At 41.2% G+C, this 26,635-nt stretch overlaps 1 protein-coding gene across 1 annotated transcript in view; it reads right to left on the bottom strand.

The window, feature by feature from the left end:
- Nucleotides 1-22,185: 22,185 nt before the first annotated feature.
- The window catches only part of MAN2A1 (mannosidase alpha class 2A member 1), a 190,852-nt gene continuing 186,402 nt past the window's right edge, over nt 22,186-26,635 (bottom strand). The window contains exon 22 of the mRNA XM_066273982.1: nt 22,186-25,177. Coding sequence (XP_066130079.1) covers nt 25,025-25,177 — 153 coding nt within the window. The 3' untranslated portion in view covers nt 22,186-25,024. The remainder of the gene's footprint in view (nt 25,178-26,635) is intronic.

Genomic DNA, 26,635 nt, shown 5'->3' with positions numbered 1-26,635 from the left:
GTCCAGTCCGTGAAAATATTTTCTGACATTAAACCGGTCCGTGGCCCAAAAAAGGTTGGTGACCACTAATATAAAGTATCCATGAAGGAGCCTATTAGTTGTTAAATGTTTTGAATATCATCCCTGGCTTTGGGAATTAAATATGAATGAGGTGATTCACGTTGGTGAGATTATAGACTGTAAAGATTTGGAGCTTTTTTTCAAGAAGCATATATTTGCAGTAACCTATCCAGGTCGATAGGATATTTTTGCTGCTCGCGATGAAGATACCTCCCATAAAAAGGTAAGGAAGACTTGAGGAGAGGGTAAGAGAGCAGTGAATAGTGTGACCCAAAAGCAACTTTCTTGACCTTCAAGCTTGGCGGGTCAAAGTGCAGAGGAGTCAAGTTCATTAAGCCTCATTATGTAATCACCGGAAGTGACCTTCCTTAGCCTCATTACTTGCATATGAAGAAAAAAACTAGCTTTTTTTTTAAAAACAATAAAAATAGTGTTTCTGAAGAGAAAGTACATGGCCTGAGATTTTAATAGTTTATCTGAGAGTTTTTGACACTAATAAAGTTTAAGAATCGCACTTCTGGCCTATATTGCTTCAGGGCTGGGCTGCCAACTCTTCAGAAAGGAGAAGCTCTAAGGAAAAAAACAAAACAAAAAAAACTTGTGGTTCTGGTCTTTTCTTGGGGGCATTTTGTCCGTTCCTTAGAATCTAAGACAGGCATAGCTCCGAGATATTTTATGGGAATGATCACTAATTTGGTAGACACCCCTCATAAAAAACAATCAACACACTACACACTTACCCTTCTCCAAAATATTCTTTTGCCTTTTCAGAAATAATATTAGGAAGCCTGTAGCTACTGATAATCTAACACAAATTTGTTAAGAAAAATATCATCTAAATTTTCTAGACATATGCATATTAATGTTAATAATGTGAATACAGCTTACACAAGAATTTTATTTCTTGTTCTTGATTGATGTGATACAAAAAAATAAGATGTAATATTATATAAACTAGGGCAGCTTCCAGAGGCATTGTAGTTGAAATGAATATTATACTAATCTGAGTGCATTAAATGGGATAGAATTCATGTACTTATTTTCATGTGCTCGATTTCATATAAAAAATATAACTGTCTTAACACTGTATGTTTTATTCATGCTCAGTCCTTATGCAGTCTTGGGGGAAAGAGAACAATCCAAATTCTTCACCCAGGTTTTTTTTGGCACTTAATTTGAACACCTGTTCTACCGACTTGGAAACCTGATACTCAAAAGGCTCCGGAGTCCCTAAAGACAATCTCATGAATGAACTATTATTGTTTTCTGTTTTTCTCCAGGATCAGAAAATCTTCTCAACCTCATCACCAGACTTTGGATAAGGGCAACTTGCTCTTTTCACAGGTGTTCTTGTTTGTTACAAAGGACAAAATAAGTCTCCAAAAAGACTCATCTGCTAGCTTTTTCTGATGACTTCTATTTCAAGGTCTTCTCTCTCTAATTAGCTTCCCCAAATGGACTGTTTAATGCATAAGTAATCTTGAACTTGCTCCTTTCTCTGACTGAAGAGAAAATTGCACTTCATTTAGTTGAGCTATAGTGCTTATGTTGCACATTTATCAACGAGTGATATTTTAGAATTCTAGATGGCAGCTGTTCAGAGTTTCCTCACTGGCAATATTAGATTGGGAATTACTAATGGTGAATATATAAACTCTCTTTAATATGCAATCTAATCAAAATTGTTCTAAATATTTAGCTTCTTTAATTCAAATTATTTTCCAAAGGATATGAGTCTAATGTGAACAAGCAATATTCTTTTTAGGATCTGAAGGAAAGTCAAAAACTTTCAAAACATGTTTCACGTAGCTAAACAAAGCATTGATAACAATATAATGCAGTATGTTGATTTTGCTATTTTTCTAGCTCTGAATCTACATCATTTTAATCTATTTCTATTATTTTCTTTTCAACAGAAAATAAAATACTTCAGAAAAATTTTAGTCTGAGAAAATGGCCATGCTTGCTTTGTGCTGTTTTGTCAAAGTCATTTTTTAAAGTGTGTTTTTGTTTGTTCTTCTACTGCAAGTAAAGAAGTGGAACAAAATATGCGTATACAGGCTGAAATACAACTGGTAAACAGGGTTCACAACATGATTCCTTTCTGTGTTTGACACCAGATTAGTGAAGGCAACGGCCAGTATCTTTTCCATTCCTACACACAAGCAGAGCTCCCCTGAAGAGAGCAGGAACCTCTGGAAGCACGAGGTGGTTAGGACTGAGGGGCTAAGCGCCCAGAGTATTAGAAAAATCTTTCCCAACGTCCCTTTCTAAGGATGCTGGCCCTCACCTTTTTACAGGAGTCGTTAATTGAATAGGCAATAGGAACAAAAGTTACATGTCCTCAGATTTGGGGGTGGGGAGATATCAACCAAGGAAGTAACAAATTGGAAAGAGTTACAGAATCTTTGGTATAAAACACGTACTGCTGGGTTGACTTCACAGAAGGAGGAGGCACATCTCAAGTAGCAGAGGAGGGAAAGCCCCAGACATTAGGAAACAGAGGGAGATGAGCACTCAGGGGTTATGGACACACCGCCCCACCACCCAGGCCTGTCTCCACAGAATGAAACGGGAAGGTAGAATGGGACTTGGTCTCAGTTCAGGTTGAGGCTCTAAGACAACAGGTAGAAACTGCTCCCAGATTCCAAGATGATGCACAAGACTACCTCTGCAAGATGTGCAAAAGCTGATTTTGCTTTTCTCAAAACAAGGGTATAGGAGATGACATCAGAGTAATAGTGCGGTAGGAAGCGATACCGATAAATCTCCCCCAAAACTCAACAAGATCTTCAACCAGAAACAGAAAAACCTATCCTTGGAGCCTCCAGATGTTTCACAATACACCCGAAGGTATGGTCGAGTGAAAAATTGGCTAAATATATAATCAAACCCCAAAGGAAATAGGGAGTAAGAAATGCTCCGCCTTCCTCACTAACCTAAACAGGGCGGCTTTCACTGGGAACTGAGAATATAGAAACTAAGGCGGGCAAAGGGGGTGAATAGATCCAGGCCACAGCACAAACGGCCGAACCAGGCTGTGGCATAGAGATCCAAGCTGAGGAAAAACTGTTCCTGTCGCAACCCAGGCAATACAAGCTAACACTCGCGCCAAACCCAGACAAAGAAAAACAAGTGGGGCAGCCATTTTCCCCGATCTCCGGGTCGGCACGCGCAGATAGTGGGCGAGAGATTCCTTCCTAAGCCCCGGGAGTGGCACCCGTGTTACCCCACAGAGAGGCAGAGTCAGAGGCCTTTGTGTGGGCTGAAAGCAGAATCTCCGGGCTGCCCCAGCACCCTGAGGGAGCCGCGCACGGGGAGGGAGCGAGAGCCAATTCCAACGCTGGAACTTTTCCGTGCGGGAGGGGGATTCACTCAGAGGGTGAGGTGGCCGGCCTGATATTCTGGTCTGCGCACACGGAGACTGAGCGAAAGATTCCTCTGAGCCCCTCAGGAGTGGGCATCCGTGTTACCCCACAGACGGGCAGAGTCAGAGGCCTTTGTGTGGGCCTAAGGCGGAATCTCCAGACCGCCCCAGTGCCCTGGGAAAGCCAAGCACGGGGACGGAGCAAGAGCCAATTCCAACACCGGAACTTTTCCGTGCGGGTGGGGGTTTCACTCAGAGGGTGAGGCGGCCAGCCTGATATCCTGGTCTGCGTGCGCAGATAGTGAGCGAGAGATTCCTCCGAGTGCCTCGGCAGTGCCCACCCATGTTATCCCACAGAGGGGCAGAGTCAGGGGCCTTTGTGTGGGCCAAAAGCGGAATCTCAGGCAGCCCCAGTGCCTTGAAAAAGCCGCGCTCGGGGACGGAGCGAGAGCCAATTCCAACGCTGGAACTTTTCCGTGCGGGTGGGGGTTTCACTCAGAGGGTGAGGCGGCTGGCCTGATATCCTGGTCTGCACGTGCAGATAGTGGGCAAGAGATTCCTCCAAGAGCCTCAGCAGTGTGTGCCCGTGTTATCCCACAGAGTGGCAGAGCCAGAGGTCTTTGAGTGGGCAGAAGCCCTGCCTGATTATGCTAGCAGCTCTGACTGACTGAGCCTCACCCAGAGCCCTGTGCTGAGTGGGAATAGAGTGGGGAGTTGCCAGCTCTTTGAGCCTCTTACTATCCAGGCAGAGGCAGCAGCAACCCCATAGCTGGATTATCAGGCTACTAATTGAGGAAGGAAAGACTAAGAGAAAGGCTCCAGGAACACGAACTCTCTCACTGGCGGAGCCTATAAATGCTAATGAGCCTCGACTGCCAACGAGACTGAAGCACAATACACAACATCGCCATAGAGACTTATCAACTGCAAACCTCTACCTGAGTGTGCCAAAGGGGCAGAACCCGAGGTACAGAGTCACCAACCAGGAAGAGGGAGAGAAAAGAAAAAGCAAGAAGATAATCTCTCAAAATCAACAATAATCTGCAGACTTTATAACCTATCCCATTTTATTATATTTGTTCGTTTGTTTCTCTTATCTTCATTCTTGATTTTTTTTTTCCTCCTCCAATTTGGTCGTTTAACTCTCTGCCGGTCTTACTCTCTCCTCTCCTTGAACTACACTACCCATAAGTGTTACATCTCCCATTATCTTTTCTTTCCTCTTCTTTTCTCTCTATGAGGGTTGCACTCCAAAACCCTTAACTCTCTGTCTCTCTCCTCTTTTTTCTTTTTTCCTCTTTTAGTGGTTCCCTCTTTTTTTTCTCTCTCTCTCTTTTCTCCCTCTATATTAGTTTCTTCCTTTCTCCTTTACGTCTCCTCTCATTCAAACCTCAATAACGAACAATATCTTATCTGGGACTCAAACTTATATTTGTGGCATTTTGGGGGGTTTTTACGTCACCTTTTTAACACACTAGCAGTGCTCTCATCCCTGGCTCTCCATTTTATCTAGTTCTTGTTCCACTAAATACAATAGTAATTTTTTAATTTGTCCCCCCATTTTCCTGTTTCCTTCTTATTCCTCTCATCATAACTCTTAGTCAACCAACACCTAAAAGCAAATCATTTTATTCTTGACCCAAATTTTTTTCTTATTTGCTTTTTGTGGGTCCATACACCCTTTTATTTTTATTTTTATTATTTTTTTGCCCCTTTATTACTTCTCGCCAATTCAGGCCCCCCATTACAGGCATTGTTTGTTCTATTTAGTACAATATAATTCACAGTTCACCACAAGATTTTCTCAAGAAAGAGGGGAGAGGAGAGGAGAGGAAAAAAGGAGGGGGGGGGAAGAATAATTTCCTTTTTTTTAATTTTAATTTTATTTTATTTTTCTCTATTTCATTATTAATTTTTTTAATAAAAACAACTCTTTGATTTTTTATTTTTTTAACTTTTTATTCCTTATTAAATCTCATTAATACTATCAACAAAACCACCCTCAGATGCCATTAAGGAAGAGAAAATCGAATATCATGGATACAAAAGAAAGAGAGGTAACACAGCTAGATGAGGAAAAATCTATGGAGAAAAAATTTAATATATTGGAAACTTTGGAGCTAAATGACAGAGAATTTAAGATAGAAATCTTAAAAATCCTCCGAGATATACAAGAAAACACAGAAAGGCAATTTAGGGAGCTCAGAAAACAACTCGACAAACACAAAGAATATATTTCCAAGGAAATCGAAACTATAAAAACAAATCAAACAGAGATGAAAAACTCAATTCACGAGCTGAAAAACGAGGTAACAAGCTTAGCTAATAGAACAGGCCAGATAGAAGAGAGGATTAGTGAAATAGAAGACAAGCAACTTGAGGCACAATAGAGAGAAGAAGAAAGAGACTCAAAAATTTAAAAAAATGAGATAGCCCTACAAGAATTATCTGACTCCATCAAAAAGAATAACATAAGAATAATAGCTATATCAGACGGAGAAGAGAGAGAAAATGGAATGGAGAACATACTCAAACAAATAATAGATGAGAACTTCTCAAGCCTGTGGAAAGAACTAAAGCCTCAAATTCAAGAATCAAACAGAACTCCGAGTTTTCTTAACCCCAACAAACCTACTCCAAGGCACATCATAATGAAATTGGCACAAACCAACGGCAAAGAAAAAATTCTCAAGGCAACCAGGGAAAAGAAGAATACAACATATAAAGAAAGGCCCATTAGATTATCATCAGATTTCTCAGCAGAAACTCTACAAGCTAGAAGAGAGTGGACCCCAATATTTAAAGTCCTGAAAGAGAGGAACTTTCAGCCACGAATACTATACCCATCAAAGCTATCCTTCTAATATGAAGGAGAAATAAAAACATTCACAGATACAGAAAAGATGAGGGAATTTATCATCAGAAAACCCCCACTCCAGGAATTACTAAAGGGGGTTCTCCAATCAGGTACAAAGAACAAAAAAACAACAACAAAGCCACAAGTAAAAGCTCCAAGAAGAACACAATAAAACCAAATTTAAACTGTGACAACAACAAAAAGAAAGGGGGGGAGAGGATGGAGATTAACAGTAGCAAAGGACGATGGAGTGCAAAAGTACTCACAAAATAGTGCACTACAATGAACAGGGTAGGAATTCTTTTCATTACTTAAAGGTAACCACCATTGAAAAAACCACCACAGAAGCACATGAGATAAAAAAGATAGCAACAGAGGAAAGATGTATGGAATACAACCAAATAAAAACAAAAGATAGAAAAACGAAAGAGAAGGATCAAACAAGACACAAAACTAACAGAAAGCAATCTATAAAATGGCAATAGGGAACTCACAAAACATTATACGAAGTGAAATAAGTAAATCAGAAAAAACCAGGAACTGCATTATTCCATACGTAGGTGGGACATAAAAGTGAAACTAAGAGACATTGATAAGATTGTGGTGGTTACGGGGGGAGGGGGGAGAGGGAGAGGGAAAGGGGGAGGGGAGGGGCACAAAGAACACTAGATAGAAGGTGACAGAGGACAATCTGACTTTGGGTGATGGGTATGCAACATAAGTGAACGACAAGATAACCTGGAGTTGTTATCTTTGAATATATGTATCCTGATTTATTGATGTCGCCCCATTAAAAATAAAATTATTAAAAAATTAAAAACAAAACAAAACAAGGGTATAAAATGGTTGAAATGAAATAGCTGGAAAATAACAATTAGAGAAAACTATTACTTTACAGAGACTTGTCACCATGCTGAGTCTCTTTCTGTCCTGTACCCCATGCCCTCCCCAACCCAGCAAGCTCTCCATGTGGTTAAGAAAGCTGCTGTAGGATGGGAGGGAAGAACAAAAAGAATGCTGGGGTAGAGGCTTCGAAAGTCATACACTCTGAGTAAAAATAATCATTCTTTATTCACTACTTATTTGCTATCCAAAGAGGTCTCAGTCTTGGATATTTCAAAATTTTATCTCCCTCTAAGTATTGTTCTACCTGCGTTTCTTTACTTCATCCTGCTCAGGTTGGCCTCGACATAAAGTACGCTTGTGTGTGACACATACGGTCAATGGGTCTTCAGGGTCATTTATCATCCTCTGGATCCGTGCTGGTCTCTGATAGTTGTAGCTTGTTTGGTCAGGTGCCCAGGTGACAGTAGTGGCACTCACTGAAGTGTGATTTTCCCCCCACTGGTCCCTTGAGATGCCATGCTGACACCCTCTGCTGAAGTCCTGGCTCTAGTAGTAAGGGCACGCCTGTGATGTCCCCTTTCTAACCCTAGGCCTCTGCTGGCCCACTGCTTGTTTCATTTCCCATCCCTGCCACAGGTACAGCATATGGTAGGATATGGAGAAGTAGGGTGACATCTAAAGCTCAGCCATCTAGACACCTCCCTCCTTCAGCCATTTCTAAAATCCTGTCTGGCACCATTTTAGATGTAATGTCATGCTAACAGTGGGAGGCTCTGAAATATACCTTAGGATAAGTCCACTGTTCGGTAACATTTTCTACCACATACTCCAGCAAAGTACAACTCCATGGATGCCAGAAAGCGGGATATTTATGTCTGGTGACTTGTATGTCTTCCCCTTTCTCCTCCCAGCCACCTCCTCTCAGAAATATAAAGGGTTCCCTCTCAGGTGGAAATGTCCCTTATAATAAAATCCAAGGGTCTAGATTCCTGAGGCTTGGCATTTGATTTGTAAAAAGAATTTTGGCAAATTTAAACAGCCTCTTTGCCCCCTATCAACAAAGCCTGGATTTTAATACGATGCTCTCACTGTGAACTTTTTAAAATATGTTTTTCCACTGATGGCCAAGAAATGACTTCTCTGTTTCAACCTCCTGTGAAATGATGAAGTCCATTGATTTAATAAGTGCAGAGCCACAGAGCAATATGATTTCTGGGAATAAAAAACTGTCAGTTTAATGTTGGTAAAAATATTATTCCTGTAAAAAATAATAATTTAGATAGACCTGCTTTTCGGAAACTAGAAGTTAAGAAAATAATTCATGAAAGTGTAACCATTACTTGAGGGCCATAGATGGTAAACTGCTTAAGACCTAATGTTGTTGAGTTTCTCTGCTTTTCTGTCCCTTGCAGATGCTGGATTCACAGAAACATAGGAGAACAGGACTCCATAGAGCATTACAGAGAAATCTGGCACAATGAAAAATGACTTCCCCTAGGAAAGCAACATTAGTAGTATCCATTCTTTTACAACTTGGCCCTCCTGTAGCACTCCAGCCTTGTTGCCCACTCCTCACCTGTGTCAACCTTCTCTGCCACAAGCCAGCCAGCACATGGACCTTCAGGTCCACTGGCTGCTTTCCTGACTCCGGGTCTTTGCTCTCATAGTCTCCACAGTGGGAAGGCCCCAGGCGAAGTTAAGGCTTTACAGAGTGGTCAGCAAATCCAGTAGGATTAAGTGAGCATCAAAAATCTTGCCCTTGGTTTATATTTCCCAAACAAGGTAATTCTGTTGTTCCAAGAGTGGAAGTACCATATTTAGTTAGGTTCCTTTTACAAAAGAAGGAGAAGGAAGAGGGGGGGGGGGGGGGGAGGAAGACCATAGCGCTATCTTACTTTGAGGGAAAAAGAGATTGTATTCAATTTCCACGTGCTATAATTTTTGCACTTTTAATTCTTTTCAAAAGGACTTTGGAGTGGGAGCCATAAAGTTAAGTCTGGCTCTGAGAAAAGGAAAAAATGGGAGAATAAACACTTAGCAGGGAAGCAGGGAGCCCACAGTTGTTACCATAGTAATGAATATGCAGTCTGGATGGTGCCGCAGCCGGCTGGTGCTGGGGAGTGGGAGAAAACCACCTTCCTTCTGGACGAGGGTAGCTGAGGACAGAACATCTGAGATGACCAATTTAACTTTCTGCTTGAGAGCTTAAATGGTATCTCTGTAAATACAGCCAGTGTTTATTAAGCACCTGCTAAGTGGTTAGCAATGTGCTGGGTGTATCAGAGAATTTAAAGTATGGAGACTCAGAAAGTTAGAAACTGACATCCCCATTTTAAATACGAAACAAGTAAGGTTTCAAGAGGATACATAATTTGTTATGTAATGACCTAGCTAGCCAAGATTTACATTCAGATTTTTAATTTATTCCGATCTAATTTATTTTCAATATACACCTACTTTCACCAAGCTACATCAATGCCTGTCAAAGCATATGGCTAGAAAATCATATCCCTGTGAATAATGCCAACTTAGGGAATCCACAGTAGTGATCTCAAGCTTTGATTTTTTTATGGTTTTCTTCTGTTGTAGTTTTTTAAAAAAATAATTGAAGTTAAAGCTTTTTTTTCTTTCATTTATAAACTGGTTTTCTTATAACAGTTTAATAAATGATCCTAAATGATAGCTTTACATATTTTTCACATTAATGTGACAGCATCAAAAATTTATTGACTGTAAACATCGTCTTATAGATAGACAAAGGTCATGGAATTATCTCATTCATTTTTTTCTTCCAAAATAGAAATATCTTTGAATTTTTAACAACGATCATATATTACCAATAAACACAATAAACAACATCAAAATATTAAAGGCCCCTATAGTTTAAATTCCTATTCCCATCTCTACTGTAAAATAATAACTGCTGGTATTTGTCCTTTTTGAACATTTATGCAATGTAATAGTTAAGAGCACGATTCACATTCCAGCTTTGCCATTTATTCGTTGTGTGACTAGACAAATTAACCTCTTGGTCCCCAATTTCTTATCTGTAAAACAGGGTTAGTAACACTGCCTACCACACATGACTGTTATATGGCATAAATGAGCTGAGATAAATTACATCAGGTGTTCAGCCCTGTACTTGGGGCACAGTAGCACTTGATGGATGGTTGCATACATACAAATATTTTTCTCTTTATATATTGTTTACACAAATGAATCATACTATACATATGGAGCTATACTTTTCACTTAACAAAATATCTTAAGACATATTCCCATGTCTGTATGTAAAGTCTACCCTATCAATTGTTGTATAATACTCTGTAATACGTTATGTCCTCACATGGCCTTCCTGCAGTGCGTACTTGTGCAGGAAGTGAACCAGCTCCCTGTTGTCTTTTTCCACAGAGGCACTAATCCAACATGCAGGCTCACAGCCTCATCTCATACCAATTATCTCCCAAAGGCTTCTCTTCAAATACCATCATATTGGGGGATAAGGCTTCAACACAGGAATGGGGGGAAGGGCACAAGCATTCAGTTCCTAACACACTAAACAGAGGAGCGCATTTTTAAATTATAAATATGGATATATGCATTGTCAGATAGTCTACAGTTTATGCTGCTACCAAAGTATGTGAGATTGCCCAACTCCTTATGTCTCATCGTTAGCAGTTTTTATTGTAACTCATTTCCTTGTTTGATAATGACAGTAAAACATTATATCTAATTTTAATGTGCATATCTTTGATTTTTCATGGTGATAAACATTTTCATGGTTATTGGTGAACTATATTTCATCATTTGGGAATTTGCAGTACATGTCCTTTGTCAATTTTTCTCTTAATATTGTTCTCATCGATTTCCATGAGTTTTTTGTACATTAGAGATGTTAATTAACTCTCCTCTGTCAATAATTATCCACCTCACACATTCCCATGGCATCCAGACTTGACCTTTATAATACTCATTATACTCAAAAGTACTTGAGTCATAAATCACTGTGAGTTCCTCACTCACTAGCTCACAAGTTCCATGAGGTCAGGCCTGTACTTGTCTTATTCAGTGTTTTGTTCCCAGCACTGACTGTAGTGTCCGGCTCCTACTTGGTACTCCTAGACAGTTGAATACACTAACAAATAATACATTTGCAATATTTATGACCATATGTTGTTTTGTTTTTCCTGTCACTCTGTTTATGGCATCTTTGGTCATACCATTTTTAAATTTTATAATCAAATGTGCCTAGTTATTTTTATAGCTCTCAAATTCATACCATGCATAGGAAGGCCTTCTTTACTTTCAATTGATTAAAATAGTCTCCTGGATTTTTTTCTATTATTTTTATAGTCTTAAGTCTTTCAATTAAATCTTTAATGTCCAAATTATTTTTGCGTATGTTTGAGGGAGATATACAATTTTATTTTTCTCCAAATAAGGAGCCTGCTATTTACTGAAAGGTCTACCTCCTTACCACCAGTGTGAAATGCAATCTTTGTCTAGATGAGTAACATGTTTTGGTAAATGGTGGCAAATCACTGGAAACATTTCCTGTTTTTATTCCAAGTTGTACTCTGAACTGCCAAAGGACAACTGAACTGCCAATCTACAACACAATGAATCAAATACTAAAGAGATCCTTGTCTTTCCGCTTCTCTCACTTCCGCGAGGTGACCTGTGTCACAAACCTACGGAAACGTTCGGCCCCGCCCTCCTCTGCCAGACGCCAGGAGAGGCGGAGAGCCCGCCGGACCTCTCCAGGAGCACTGTGGGATGGCTTGGAGAGAGGTATTTTGAGCAGTACTTTTATTAGTATCCTGAGGCTGCTATAACATATTACCACAAACTGGGTGGCTTCCAACAACAGTCCCTTATTCTCTCACAGTTCCGGAGGCCAGTGGTCGGCCATCAAAATGTTAGCCGTGTTCCCTCCCTCCGGAGGATCTAGGGGAGCCTCTTCCTTCATTCTCCCAGCTTTGGTAGCAGTCTGCATTCCTTGACTTGTGGCCACACCACGCCAGTCTCTGCCTCCTTGCTCACCTTGCCCCCTCCTCTGTGTGTTTTCTATTCTGTCTCTTCTAAGGACAGTTTTCATTAGATTTGGGGCCCAGCCAGATCATCCATGATTAATTTATCTTGAGGTGTCTAATTTAATTACATCTGCAAAGGCCCTTTCCCACATAAGGTAACATTAGCAGGTTCCAGGGATTAGGATATGGACCTATCTTTTTTGGGACCCAGCATTCAACCCTCTACAAAGGCCTCGTTTCATAAGAAGGGGTCAGGTTCAGGATGTGCAATGCTTTATTAACTTGAGATTCAACAGGCTGGTATGAGCCAAATGGAAGTTCATTCCCAAATGATGGCATTTTGTTGTTTCTAAAATACAGTGTGTCTGTAAAGTCATGGTGCACTTTTGACCAGTCACAGGAAAGCAAGAAAAGACTATAAAATTGTGAAATCTGCACCAAATAAAAGGAAAACCCTCCCAGTTTCTGTAGGATGATGTGGCAGCATGTGCGCTTGCGCAGATGATGACGTAACACTGTATACAGCGGAGCAGCCCATGGCCATGCCAGTCGAGATGTGGATGGTACAGAGGAAAGTTCAGTGTGTTCTGTGGCTCACTAAATTCAAATCCGTGACCAAAGTGCAACGTGAATATCGGCACATTTATAACAAAGTGTCACCACATAGGAATAACATTACTCGGTGGGATAAGCAGTTGAAGGAAACCGGCAGTTTGGTGGAGAAACCCCGTTCTGGTAGGCCATCAGTCAGTGACGAGTCTGTAGAGGCTATACGGGATAGCTACCTAAGGAGCCCTAAAAAATCTATGCGTGAGCCCACATCAAACTGCACTAAATATGTATGACACTGAGAGAGTTTTCCTTTTATTTGGTGCAGATTTCACATTTCTATCGTCTTTTGTTGCTTTCCTGTGACCGGTCAAAAGTGCACCATGACTTTACGGACACACTGTATATAGCTTCTCAAGACTCAAACTGGCCTGCACTTGTATTCAAAGAAGAAATACATTTAATTATCTGGTTCCTGCTCCCACTCCAAATCTTCACACTCTAAAGAAGAGTCAAGACAGGCTCAACAAATAACACACATTTCTTGCCTTAAACCACTGAAATGCACCATGGAACAAGATGAAGTTCCTGTCATCAGCCTTGTTAACAAATCATCTTTGCAGAGGCAATAGCTCAGGCACTGTATTTTCCCTAAACAGATTTTTTTCCCTGAACCTTTTAGGGCAAAGCTACACCAAGACTGATTGTTAACCACAGATGGCCAAAGACTAAGCTTTTCCCAGATTTAAAGTGATTTGTCTTAGTCCTTCAATAGAAGAACCCCCTATCCCACAGATCCCTGCATTGATCTGAAACCCATGGTGTGTAGAAACACTGGTATGGATTCACAGGTTAAAACTCAATGGTTTTCCCATAATCCTTTCAGGATTTTTCATCTTACTCTTTCATTTCAGGCATCAGTCACCCCAGAGAAAACTTCAGGCAGATGTTGTTACAGAGGAAGGAAATACTGGCAGTCACAAAAACAAACAAACAGAACAAAACTAAGGTTTTGCATTACACAGATAATTCTATCCCTGTCTTCAAACATCTATCCCCCCAAAGGTTCCATCACTAAAGCATGGAGACACAACAGGACTTCAAAAGGTTATTTGGCAAGCTCTGCATGTTGCCATGGAGAACCAGCAAAAATGCATTTTGTTTGATATGCAAAAATAGCTTTTAGCAAACCAGAAAAAGTGTTTAGGAAGCCTTCTAATTTGGAAACTTGGCAAGGTGGCTTTAATTAGTAGATCAGGGAAAAGATTTCTTAGGAGGTGGGTGACTCTCCCACAGCTACTTTCTAACAGAGTTGAGACGAGAGTCCCGATTGCCAGGACCCCATCTAGTGCTCTATCCACTGCCACTACCACATTGCCCCTTCGCTTTCATCATTAAAATAGTCCCCAAAGTGAAAATCCTGGGAATTCCACGTCCAGTGGACTCTGTAGTCAGATAGACAAGAGGCCTATTTTTTCTCTAAAGGACGTTCAGTAAATATTTTCAGCCACTGCAGGCCACATGGTCTCTGTCCCAACTACCCAATTCTATGTAGCTACACAGCAGCCATAGAAAGGTGTAAATAAATGGTATCACTGTGTTCTGATAAAACTTTATCTACAAAGCAGGCAGTGGGCTAGCTGTGGCAACGGACTGTAGTTCTAAGAACCCTAAATAGTCCATGGTTGGAGTTCAATTTCATTAACCTTCACTTTCCTGTTCTGTAAAACGGGCATAATAATAGCCCAGCCTTTGTAGGGTGGCTGTGAGTATTAAATGACCTGAGTATGTCCAGTGTTTATAGTGCCTGGCACATAACACTCAGTGAATGTTGTCTATTAATGTTATTATCATCATTGTTTTACTTCTGAATAAGGAAGAGAAACAAAGGGATCAATATGTAATGATCCTTTTTTTTTCCCTTGCCCCCAGATGAGTCAAGATCTGCCCAGTGCCATGAGCCTCCTGCTGCTTTACAAACATCACTAGGTGGCTTGTTGTCACAACCACACTGATGGCAACATCACACTCTGAGCTCTCAGGGCTCCACATGCCTGGAACAGTTCGCCTTCTATTTGGATCCCTGGCAGGTTCCAACTAAACCCCTACAGCCTCCTGGTCCTGTGACATGAGGTGCTCCAATAGGTAGTTTTCTTTTTAAATATTGAACAGCCTTCATTTCATTGTTAATTTGTGGAGATTTTAATAAAGCCAGGTACATAGTTGTGTGTGTCCAAGACCAGTAGTGTTTCCTGGTGTGTTTCCTGGCGCTGTCCTGTGCCTTGTGTTTGTTCCCTTCTAATTTGAAATTTTGTATCCCAGAGGCCTTCACTTCTCCTGTACTTGTTAAAGCTACAAGAACTGGGGCTACACCTTTGCTGAAACCTTACTCATCTCTCATCACACAAACAGGGTGAGATTTCAGAGAAGGCAGGCTAGTCTTTCACCTTATGTAGTTTTCACCAAATTATAAAATCTTATCATTATTACACTTGAATGACATAGGCCTACAAGATTGAATTATGACAGGTACTACTACATTTGAAAATAATAGACCTTTAAAGCTAAAAGTATTTTAATAATGTATCCTATTAGTTCTTTAACTTTGAATCTGGGTGACAAATATTCCTGAGTTTATGGCTGATAAGTTAACCCCGAGACTGTCCTGAAGCAGCCTGACTGTGGATTGAGGGAAAGAGCTAGTTACTTCAATATCCGGTAAAATTGTTTGGTCCAGGTTTGAATTAGATGCCACTCTTTCACTGATAAAACCACTAGCTTACTGAAGTCAACAGGCTGATATATAAGAAATCTACAGTTCTGAATTGCCTTAACAAAGCATCACATGGCTATAATGAAGAAAAAAAAATTCAGAGATGCATGTGTCCTTTCCTTCACAATTATTGGCAATTTTGTGTTTACAAATCAATACATATATTTTTTTAGAGAGAGACAGACAGTCAGAGAGGGACAGGCAGACAGAAAGGAAGAGGGATGAGAAGCATCAACTCATCAACTAAAGCAGCGCTTTCGTTGTTCATTGATTGCTTTCTCATATGTGCCTTGATGGGTGTGAGGGGCTCCAGCGGTGCCAGTGACCTTGGGCTCCAAGTCAGTGACCTTTGGGCTCAGGCCAGTAACCATGGGGTCATGTCTATGATTTCACGCTCAAGCTGGCAACCCACGATCAAGCTGAGATGAGCCCCCACTCAAGCCAGTGACCTCGGTTTCAAACCTGGGTCCTCAGCATCCCAGCCTGACACTCTACCCACTGTGCACTGCCTGGTAAGGGTACAAATCAATATTAATGTGCACACACTTCTATTTCCTTCTGCAGAATCCAAAGTTCGCACACAGATTACAGGAAACATTTCTAGTCTACTTCCAATGTTTCCCTTCACAAACTTCTACCAGACATGAGCTTGCTCTTTTCTGTGCTGCTGGTGTCAGGCCTCCCCCCTCCTCACAGCTGGCTGGTGACCTATCCTTCCAGGCTCAGTTCAGATCCTTTCACTCCCTTGCCTTCTGTCCCATCAGTCCTGAGAAGCAAAGGCTCCTTCCTCTGGGTTCCCAGGATCTATCATGTGTGCCGCCAACACTAAGGGGCCCTCTTGCTCTCCACTCTTAGGGCATCTTCACTCCATGCAGAAATCCTCTCCCTTACCAGACAGAACAGGATTATTAAAGATCCTCCTCCCCAGAGCCTAGCACCAGTACTCTGCCCAAAACGACAACTTCAGTTAATGTTTATTGAAAGCTCAATGCAGAATGTAAAACCAACTGCCTTTAGGCTCTATTAAAAGGAGTCCCACAAATTCAATGAGGATGAATTTCTAGATTTTAGTTAAGAAAATAGATTTTCACTTCAAAGTAATCTTGTTAACTGAACTTAGACCATCCATTTAGAAATGCAAAATGAATGAATGAGTCAAATCGTTTTTCTTGAACACTCACCATACAGCCAGCCTGGAATCATTTCAGTCCTGCATGAGGCAAGAATACCCACCCCAAAGAAGGCAAGTGCTCGGGTCTTTTGCTCCAAGGAGTGTTTTGGACCAAAACAAAGATTTGCTCCCAACTTTGGATCATGCTTTGAAATCCAACTAATGAGGGCTTCATTTGATTGGTAAAAGGATTGCACACATCCTCACCCTAGAGACACATCTTGCTTGCTAGCATTGTCATTCAGATCTGGGACCCGAAAATGAGCCCCAAGGCTAAGCTTGTGAATAAACTCATTGGAAAGCTGCATACAGCATGTGAGCCAAGAACACGAGGTTCCACATAGAGCCCTTAAAATATGGCCTTTTAAATAGCACTGTTCCAATTTCCCTCCTTCGCCTGTTTGGAGACTTAGAAATTCACATCCACAGTCCTTCTAGTGATATAAGTCTGTTTGGGAAATCTCAAAATATTTAAAGAGCCCGCTGACACACTTCAAAGACGCCAGCCCTCCGACTCGTTGCTCCTGCCTTTGCTCCTTGGTTCTCTTCCCCTCAGCCTCCAGATTTTGCTTGACACTTGGGGGTCCCACCTTGCTACACAGGACCCAGCCCCAATTCCACATTTGAACTGAAATACTCACTGCGTGTATATGCCAAAGGAATGCTGCAATCTTAAGGCATTTTGCTGGTATACACATCCTTGATTCATTTTCTTAAAAATCCTTCTCCGGTTTGTATCCGAGTCACGGCACCAAAGCCCCCCCCCAAAAAAAAATTTTTCTCTTCTCACCTTATCTTTGAAAAAAATCTTTATGCAATATAATTAAGTACAGTATTATTAAATATTTTGAGCAAAACCGCAAAGTGATTGGAGCAGTAGGGACAAAGTTAGAGACTATGTTCTGAGAAACTGACTTCATAGCCAAGCTTTAGTCTGGCTGTCAATACACCCATTCAGCAAAGTATCTAAACAAGACAGCATGGTGCCGAGGCAGTGGTGAGGAGTATTAGTTTAAATGCTTTCAGGTTTTGTAACAAAATCCTAAAGTCAAAAATGGATTCGGCCCTGACCGACTGGCTCAGTGGTAGAGCATTGGCCTGGCGTGCAGGAGTCCCGGGTTCGATTCCTGGCCAGGGCACACAGGAAAAGCACCCATCTGCTTCTCCACCCCGCCCCCTCTCCTTCCTCTCTGTCTCTCTCTTCCCCTCCCGCAGCCAAGGCTCCATTGAAGCAAAGTTGGCCCGGGCACTGGGGATGGCTCCATGGCCTCTGCCTCAGGCGCTAGAATGGCTCTGGTAGCGACAGAGCGACGCCTGGGATGGGCAGAGCATCGCCCCCTGGTGGGCGTGCCGGGTGGATCCCGGTCGGGCGCATGCGGGAGTCTGTCTGACTGCCTCCCCGTTTCCAACTTCAGAAAAATACAAAACAAAACAAAACAAAAATGGATTCAATAGTACAGTGACTATTTCATAAAGCAAAGTTGGAGATGGTTTATTGAGCAGATCATCATCATCAGGGAGCCAGATTCTACTTTTGCTTGGTCAGTAGACTTTTGTCCTCAGGTTTGTCTCTGCAGGGTGGCAAAATGGCTGCATCAGCTCCAGCCTCAACATTTACACAATACTGCCTTTGAACACAGCTGAGTGAGGGTAACATGCTCTTCTCTTCTGAAGAGGACTCTCCCAGAAGCCCCCGACAGACTTCCCATGGTGGTCATTGGCTAAAATTGTGACACGTCAATTCCTAAATCAATCACCCAGCCTAGAGGAGGAACATGACTAATTTAGACCAATTACAGTTTATCTCCTGAGGCTCACAGCTGTCTCATATATGAATAAAATCAAGTTTTATTAGCAAAGAAGGCGGGGGGGGGGCAGTGGCTAGTTGATAAGCAACTACAGTATCTGCCATAAGGAAGTCACATCTTTTAGGGAGATTAGGAATAGAGCTTGAAACATTTATATTTTAATTTCTGGTAATGAGACCTTCCTGAGGGTTTTTAACCAGGGAAATTGCATGAACAGAAAAATGCAATTAAGAAATAAGTGATTTTTACAGCCTTCAATTTTGAAAATTTCCACTTTCCTCAACATTTACTGGTGATCCACATACTTTCATATATTTCCTGAACACTTATTTTCTGAACACCTCCTTTTCCAAGGGTGGGGATACAATGCTGAACAAATAGCTGGGCTTCTTGCCCTTGGTAGAGCTTACAGTCTAGTGGGGAAGGCAAACCTACTTCATTTCAAATTTGCCTCTGTTAAGCAAGGAAGCAGGCTAGCCTGACCAGGCGGTGATGCAGTGGATGGAGCATCGGCCTAGGATGCAGAAGACCTAGGCTTGAAACCCTGAGGCCAACGGCTTGAGCGTGGGCTCATCCAGCTTGAGCACAGGCTCACCACATGAGGTCGCTGGCTTGAGCATGGGATCACAGACATGACCCCATGGTCTGGCTTAAAGCCCAAGGTCACTGGCTTGAGCTAGGGGTCACTGGCTTGGCTGGAAGTCCCTCTCCCCATCAAAGCACATATGAGAAAGCAATCAATGAACAACCAGGAAGCTGCAATGAAGAATTAATGCTTTTCATCTCTCTCCCTTCCTGTCTGTCCCTGTCTCTCCCCCCAAACCCTAAAAAGAAAGAAAGAAAGAAAGAAAGAAAGAAAGAAAGAAAGAAAGAAAGAAAGAAAGAAAGAAAGAAAGAAGCAGGCTAATAAAACGCTCAGTGACAGAGTACAGGTGGGCTGGGGCTGGTATAATTGGGCTGGCCCAGGGACATTCTGGAGCTGACACCTAACCAAACCTGAATAACAAGCAGCAAGCAAGCCCTGGGAAGGTCTGAGAGGAACCTTGGGAGCAACCTAAGAGAAGTTCTTGGTGTGTTCGAGACCCAGCAAAAACAGTAAAAGGGAGAGGGTATAAGGTTGATTTGGGTCAGGAAAGGATTTCCTAGAACACACACAGCCCTCCTAAAGCTGAGGTAGGTGGGAGGGATAGGGACCAGGTCACCCAAGGCTTTTAGGCCATAGTGTAAGCTTGTGTTATTCTAAGTGTAACTGAAAACTCATTCTAGGTTTCAACAGGAAAAGAAGCTTTTCCAATGCCATTTTTTGGCTCCTTTGTGAAAACAAACAAACAGAAAAGAAACAGAAAGGGGCAGGACTGGAAGTAGGCTGAGCACAGGGCGGCACATTCAGCTGGCCACGTACAAGAAGGTAGCTTGAACTGGGTGGTGCTGGGACAAGTGGACGGGCTTTATGGGATGCTTTCTGGTAGCAGAGGATTGTAGGGTATAGGACTAATTACAAAGAGTTACTTAGAAAAGTTTAACAAGATAGAGAGATCTGACTTCTTGAAGTTTCTAGGTCAGTGACTCCTCCGGGGCTCCTGTTGAAATGCAGACTGTGACTCAGCAGGTCTGGTGCGGGACCTGAGATTCTGCATTCCTGACATATCCCTGGGTGACACCAATGCCTCTGGTATGCGGACCACAGGGAGCAGCAAGATGGCAACAATGTAACCTTAACTGACATTTTTAGTTGATTCCCCACTAGTTAATACAAGCCCAGTGCTAATGCTATAGCCACATTGCTATGTAAACTTTTGCACAAACCACATTTCAAATGTTTAAGAGCCACACGTGGCTGGTGGCTACCATGCTGGACAGCACATGCATGAAGAACCTTACCATGATGGAGACGTAAGGAAAGCACAGGGAACGTAGTTAACAGTACTGTAATTCTCAATGGTGCCAGATGGGCACTTGAATGATCAGAGGGACACTTTAAAACCTATGTGAATGTCTACCCACTGTGCTGTACACTTGAAGCACAAAATAGTGTTGAATGTAAATAAAAAAAAAAGAAAAAGAAAACCTTGCCATTATCACAGAAAGTTTTATTGGGCAGACAGTGCTAGTCCAGACAGAAGAAATTATTTCTAGTTTTCTAGGCTTGCTGGTACCATCTTTCATCACTCTGGGTCTTTTTACAGGGAACACATATTGTCTCTGCTAAGATCAAATGCATCTTTTGAGAACTATTCCAAGCCTACCTCTTCTGTGAAACCTTTCCTGAAACTGAAATTGGGTATGCTTTCTTTAAATCCACACACTTCGTTTTCCTCTAGAATACATTTCTACTATAGTTTGCCTGCCTATATCCAAAGTATCCTAGTATTTAACTCCCTTTTCTCTGGTTGTAGAATCCCATTTTCTATTGGGAGAGACTGTGTGAAGGGGGAGCTATTTCTCACTCATTTTTTCCATGTGACTTAGTTGAACCTAACTCTACCTTTAGTCAGTCATTAGCATATAAGCCAGGTGACAGCCAGACACCAATCCTAGAACATTTGCTAAAAAATTAGATAAAGGTGCTCTTTTTCTACTGGGGTCACTAAGCTGGATGGATACAAACAGGTCTGCTGGTAACCATCTTGCCGTAAAATATGCAGATGTTGCCCGAGAATGAGAACGACTCAAGAGGAAAGCAAAACCGAGATAGGTCCTGGATGACATCATCTTATGCTTGGCTACAGATATACTTGTGTTCTCTACCTTTGAATAGTTGTTACTGGGGATAATATATTTTCTATTTTTGCTTGTGTAAGCCAATGTATGCTGACGGCGTCTCATCCCTGATAACCTCTCCGGGAACTTGTGGTCTGCTCTGGAGTACGGCAGCAGCATGCCCTTACCAGATCTCCCTCTGCTCCCTCCGAACCACTCCTTTAACGGCTGAAAACGGAACCCCTTTCGTTGGTTTTGTATCACAGGGTTTTAAGAGGCATGTGAACATACGCCCACTGAAATTTTTCTTTTACCAGTTTTAATATTCAAATTACTTTGACATGTAGATAATAACTATTATGAAGCTGAAAATAAGTTTCATTATCTGCTAATGCAATTTTTGTTAATATTTTTCTAGGTTTTCATAGTTCAGTGTATAGAAATTACAAACTGATTAATCTCCTTACTATATATATGTCATCCAAAGCAAGCCACAACTTCCTCGTGTGTCATATCGGGTTTGCTGGCTAACCCGCGCATACCTCTAGGATATGTATCCTTCCCCCGCCCCATCTCCACTCTTTGAAGGAACTCCCGAAAGCCACCGCGCCGTGTGCTGCTCTGGGCCGGCGGAGACCTCCGGGTTCGTCTTCCCACCAGCCTTACCTTCTGATCAGCTCACATGGCGGTTCTCAGCTTCAGGTCTTGGCTCCCTCTCTTCTTCAGATTTGTCTTGGAATATACGGACTCTTACCACAGTCTGCTCCTCCTAACTGGCTCACCAGAAACCAGGCCAGGTTCCTATTCCAATCTCGAAGGTGATCCCAAAGCCAGACATGAAACTCACCACCACAGCATGTGCCACTTGCGCTCTCCAAACCTGTCTTTTCTAACTAGAGCTGGACTAAGGACTGGGAAATCCACTGAAAAAGGGACAGACAGGCCCTCCCTCTTCCACCCTACCTCTCAAAATGTTCTAATATATTTTGTGTACAAAATAGAACTACTCTAGAGAGCCATGTACATGATAAGATTTATCTTTTATTAGCGATCTTATATTACATAGTCCCAAAAAGATATAAAATCTTCCAAGTGAAAATATCAAAACCTGTTGATTCCAAGGTAAGCAACATAAAATGAAAGTGAAGATTTTCTTCCAGACAAAAGAGTGTGAAACCCTGGCTGGGCGGCCGGCGGGCGGGAGCGGGTGGGAGCGTGCCCCAGAGCCCGAGGCTGCCCATCTGGTCCCCAGGCAGGGCGCCTACGCCCCAGAGCCCGAGGCTGCCCATCTGGTCCCCAGGCAGGGCCCGTGCAGGAACAGATCCATGTCCCCTAGCTCCCTTTCTCCCCCTGCTCGTCACTAAAATCAATAAATAAATTTTTTTTAAAATGTGAAAACATTTCAGCACAGGTTCAACAAAGACATGGGACGGTAATTACAATGTTTTACAACACACTTTACATCATTTTATTTTAGTATTTGTAGAAAACAAGGATGCTGAGTTCTCAAACACTGCAGTTATAACTCTACATGAAAATTTTTTAAAAAAGGACAAAGTAATGAACTATTTGGTCAACTGAACATCTGTGCTAATAAATGTAATAAAACAATAAAACCTAGCACACAAATAAGCCACTGACATCACAACTGAAGTGCATGGTTGTTAGTGTGTGCCGGAGATAGTGAATGATGTAGTCAGTTTTGTTTTTTTTTACCACAACCCAAAGCAAGAGCATCCTCTCTTCATTTCCCTGATAATTTATTCTAAAGATAAAAAGCAGAAACTTGCTTATTAAAGAGAATTCCTGCTTTACTTGTAAGCAGTTGGTGGCAACACACACTGAGTAAGACCCGAATAAGACAAGGGACATATCAATCTGAAACAACCAGAAGTGGCAAAACCACTGTTATTGCATCAAGATTTTTTATCTCAATTGATCAGAAATTTTAAAATGATGAACCACAGTGAACTCCCATAGGAAGGTTTTCCATAGGAAGGTTTTACATTGAAGATGTGATGAAAACACTGATCTTAATCCTGGAATTTAATTCTGGTAATCCTAAAATCTGTCAACATCCACAAAAGGGAAGTGTTTATTTCTTTTTTTAGTTGTTTATCCCCCAAAATGAGGAAGGGAACTTACAGTACATGTTTATTGCATGAAATCACTCCCTTGTAAGATCTTGATCAACACCAGTATTGTTTCCTTAATTATTAAAGGCGAGAAAAGTTTATGAATTTAACATAAATTAATATTAGGAGCTGCATCTTGATTAAAAATCCAGATATTAATCAGACTACATGGTGAAATAGAAATTAGGTTTTAATTTATCTAAAAAGATGTTGGAATAACAGGAGGTAAATGGAAGTTTAAAGTCAGATAATTATTAGTTAATACAAAGAGAACTTTCAAAAGTGTACATACTCAAACAATCCTTTCTACATTAAAACTGAATATTCTAACTGTTGCTAATGTTGCATTTATTTTAATGTCAAGTTAATAAGAATCCCAAATAAATTTTATCCAAAGTACTGTAATAGCACATGGGCTTAGAATTTCACTTCGAGATTAGTACACACATACAAAAATTTGGAATTCATTAAACAAATATATTCTTTAATATGATAAATCACGATGAGCTACCTAAAATTGAGTTTCAAAACGGTCTGTTTTAAAGCATCCTCTCTTCAACATGGTTAACTCCTCTGAAATGGAAACGGTGTGGATTTTGCACTTTACAGAATCTTTGCTTCAAGTTGCAGTCTCCTTGGCAGCAGCATATTTTAAGTAACAATATTTTTTCCCTTGTTTTGTTTTCTGAGATCTCAGTACATTCAAATAGTCAAAATGTTTAGAGTAATATCACTACAAATTTAATGAAACAGATCAGAATGTGGCCAGCATTGTCAGGCAAAAAATTCACAATTGATGTGTCACAGAAAGTACCTCTACTCTCTCCCTGCCCAACCTCCCCCAAATGGTAATATGGACACTAAAGATTTAACACGACTCATAAAAAAATAAGGCACATTTATTTTGATATGGTATTTTTAAAATAGAAAACCCCTTCTCAGAATATCTGTATTCAAATGAGCTGTGTAAAAAGACACCTTGTGGTACCTAAAATAGGTTGTGGTACCTATGGACTTGCTTCTATTTTAGTGACAATGGAATAAATTGCACCTATCCCACATTGTCAAGTAATGAAAATATGCCTCTTTTTCTATTACTGAATGATTCAAAATCTGCTATTTCTGGAAATACTTTACAAAGGGTAGGAAGGGAAGGGTCAAGTGGTACATTAGAAAAAGGTATGAAAATCAACTATATATTCATAAGGGTTGATGGATTGCACTTTTCCACATATTCAACACATAATTATTTCCTAACATGTATGATTGATTGCAACCATTTTGGCCATTAGCTATTACCCATCAGCTTCTAATTCCATTTTGGTAAAAATGGGTATTTTTGTAAAATTAACGAAGTATCAGCAACACAAAAACTCTTAACAATCTCTTCACAACCCCAAACACAGATATAATTAGTTAGCATTTAACCTGAGATACAATCTGTTGAGAGGTTATCTTTAGACATTTCTTTGTTGCATCAATTCATACTGATAGTGGTAGTTGATGGAAAGAACTTCAAAAAAAAGGAAAACCAAAAAAACATCAAACAGGTTATAGCATGGCTTTTTTTTTTTCTTATTGTACTGGTTCAAAAAAAAAAGTCACAGATTTCGTGTTCTCACAGTAGCCAGAAGCTAAAATAATGTGCTTCCTTATTGCACGTTAAACCAAGAAGTATATAAAAGCCAATGCTTCCAAATCCAAATCCAAATCCAAAAGCCAGGTTCACCTCAACTGGATTCGAAATGTGCTAATTTCCATGGGACTCAAGTTGATCTCACTTATATTTCTGGCGTCTGCAGGTGAATGCAGCAAAGATAGTGACGAAGGGATGAGACTTGCAACAGTAAACTTGTTCAAAAGTTTCTGTACCGATATCTAAAAAGTGATAAAAATTTGCATATTTAAATCAACCTTGATGAAAGATTAATAACATAGCTCTATATTCATATATTTTACAGTGAAAAATAGTATGAGACTGAGTAAAACATTATGCTTGAAGTTTCTTTTAAGTAAAATAATCAGGAGGGGAGGGAGACGGGACCCATCTGTGCAGCGTGGACACACAGACCACCCTGACTGGAGACAATGGAGAATGGTAATGGAGAGGTACCTTGTGCGGCTTTCCTTTCTGTTCTGCTTGCGAACCTATCATGTGCAGAGACCATTTCCCAATAAAAAATAGAGACATCTATGGGCCAAGATGCTTTAAAAACACCCCCATCCTCTTTCAGTCAACATTTGCCCCAACACACGTGGTTGTCCCCCATATTTTCACTGTTTCAACAGAGCTGAGACAGGACACAGGCTGCCGCAAGGAAGGCCCATCTTGTTGGTGAGTCCCGTGTGTAGGCTGGGCAGGTTGAGGATGTTTCTCTGGGTTGATTTAGCCCCTTAAGACTCAAAGCCTTAACATTCGAATACAAATGCCCACAACCAAGTACATTCAGATTGACAATAAGGTAGGCAGAAGTACAGATGTGCTAAAAAAATGAAAATAAAAATATCAGTGCTTTCTTAGCACCAACTCTACAAAGGGTGATTAAAAGAAATGGAGAAGCTTCGCTATGTAAACTTAGGCCTTCTACAGTATTTTCTCTTCTTTTCAGATCCTAGGTGAACTCTAATTTCTAGGGTTAAAACTGAATGCATTGAGTCAGGAGTACAGTGTATGCGTGAGGGTTTGGAGAAGAGCTGGGTCAGCCGAGCTGCCCAGGGAGGCAGACCTGCCTGCGCACTGGAACCAGCCGACCGTTCTCTGAGTGACAGCCTGCTCAGAGACTGACATAGGAGACTGGGGGTTGCTTTCTTTCAAGGGGAAGCTTGATGGGACTGTCAGCAAGACCAACTTCAAGAGAAGTAAGAAACGGGCAGTCAGCAAGTAGTGGTCAGCCTGAGAACCTGCTTGGCCCACACAGTGTGGACTCACATACCAACGTGGTTTCATCAGAAGATCCAGACCTGTCTGCTTCCACGGAGAACGGCTGATAGAAGCGAACTGTAGTTGCCTTGCAGGTGGTGGTATCCCCCCGCCATCTCAATGCTCCTTGTTGCTTCCCTACTGCTACCTCAGTTAGTATCAAACTTGTCTTGGCCATCACAGGACTTGGGTTGCATGAACTAGTTCATACATGAGTATATCCAGAAAGGAGAAAATTGGGGGCTGGTGTAGGGAGAAGATGCTTTGTAGATTGGAAATGGAAAGCCTAAGAGTCAGTGAGAGCACTGTCTTCAAACATACACATATTGACAAGGAGAGGAGACTGAAGGTTGAGAAAGTGTTTCCTTAAGATGTGGAGATGAGCTAATCTGCAGCTGAGGGGAACAAATCAATGA

The sequence above is a fragment of the Saccopteryx bilineata genome, chromosome 4 (genome assembly GCF_036850765.1).
Source record: "Saccopteryx bilineata isolate mSacBil1 chromosome 4, mSacBil1_pri_phased_curated, whole genome shotgun sequence".
Taxonomy (NCBI): domain Eukaryota; kingdom Metazoa; phylum Chordata; class Mammalia; order Chiroptera; family Emballonuridae; genus Saccopteryx; species Saccopteryx bilineata.
Note: the sequence above shows the minus strand (reverse complement) of the source record. Positions and strands in the feature narration are given on the sequence as shown.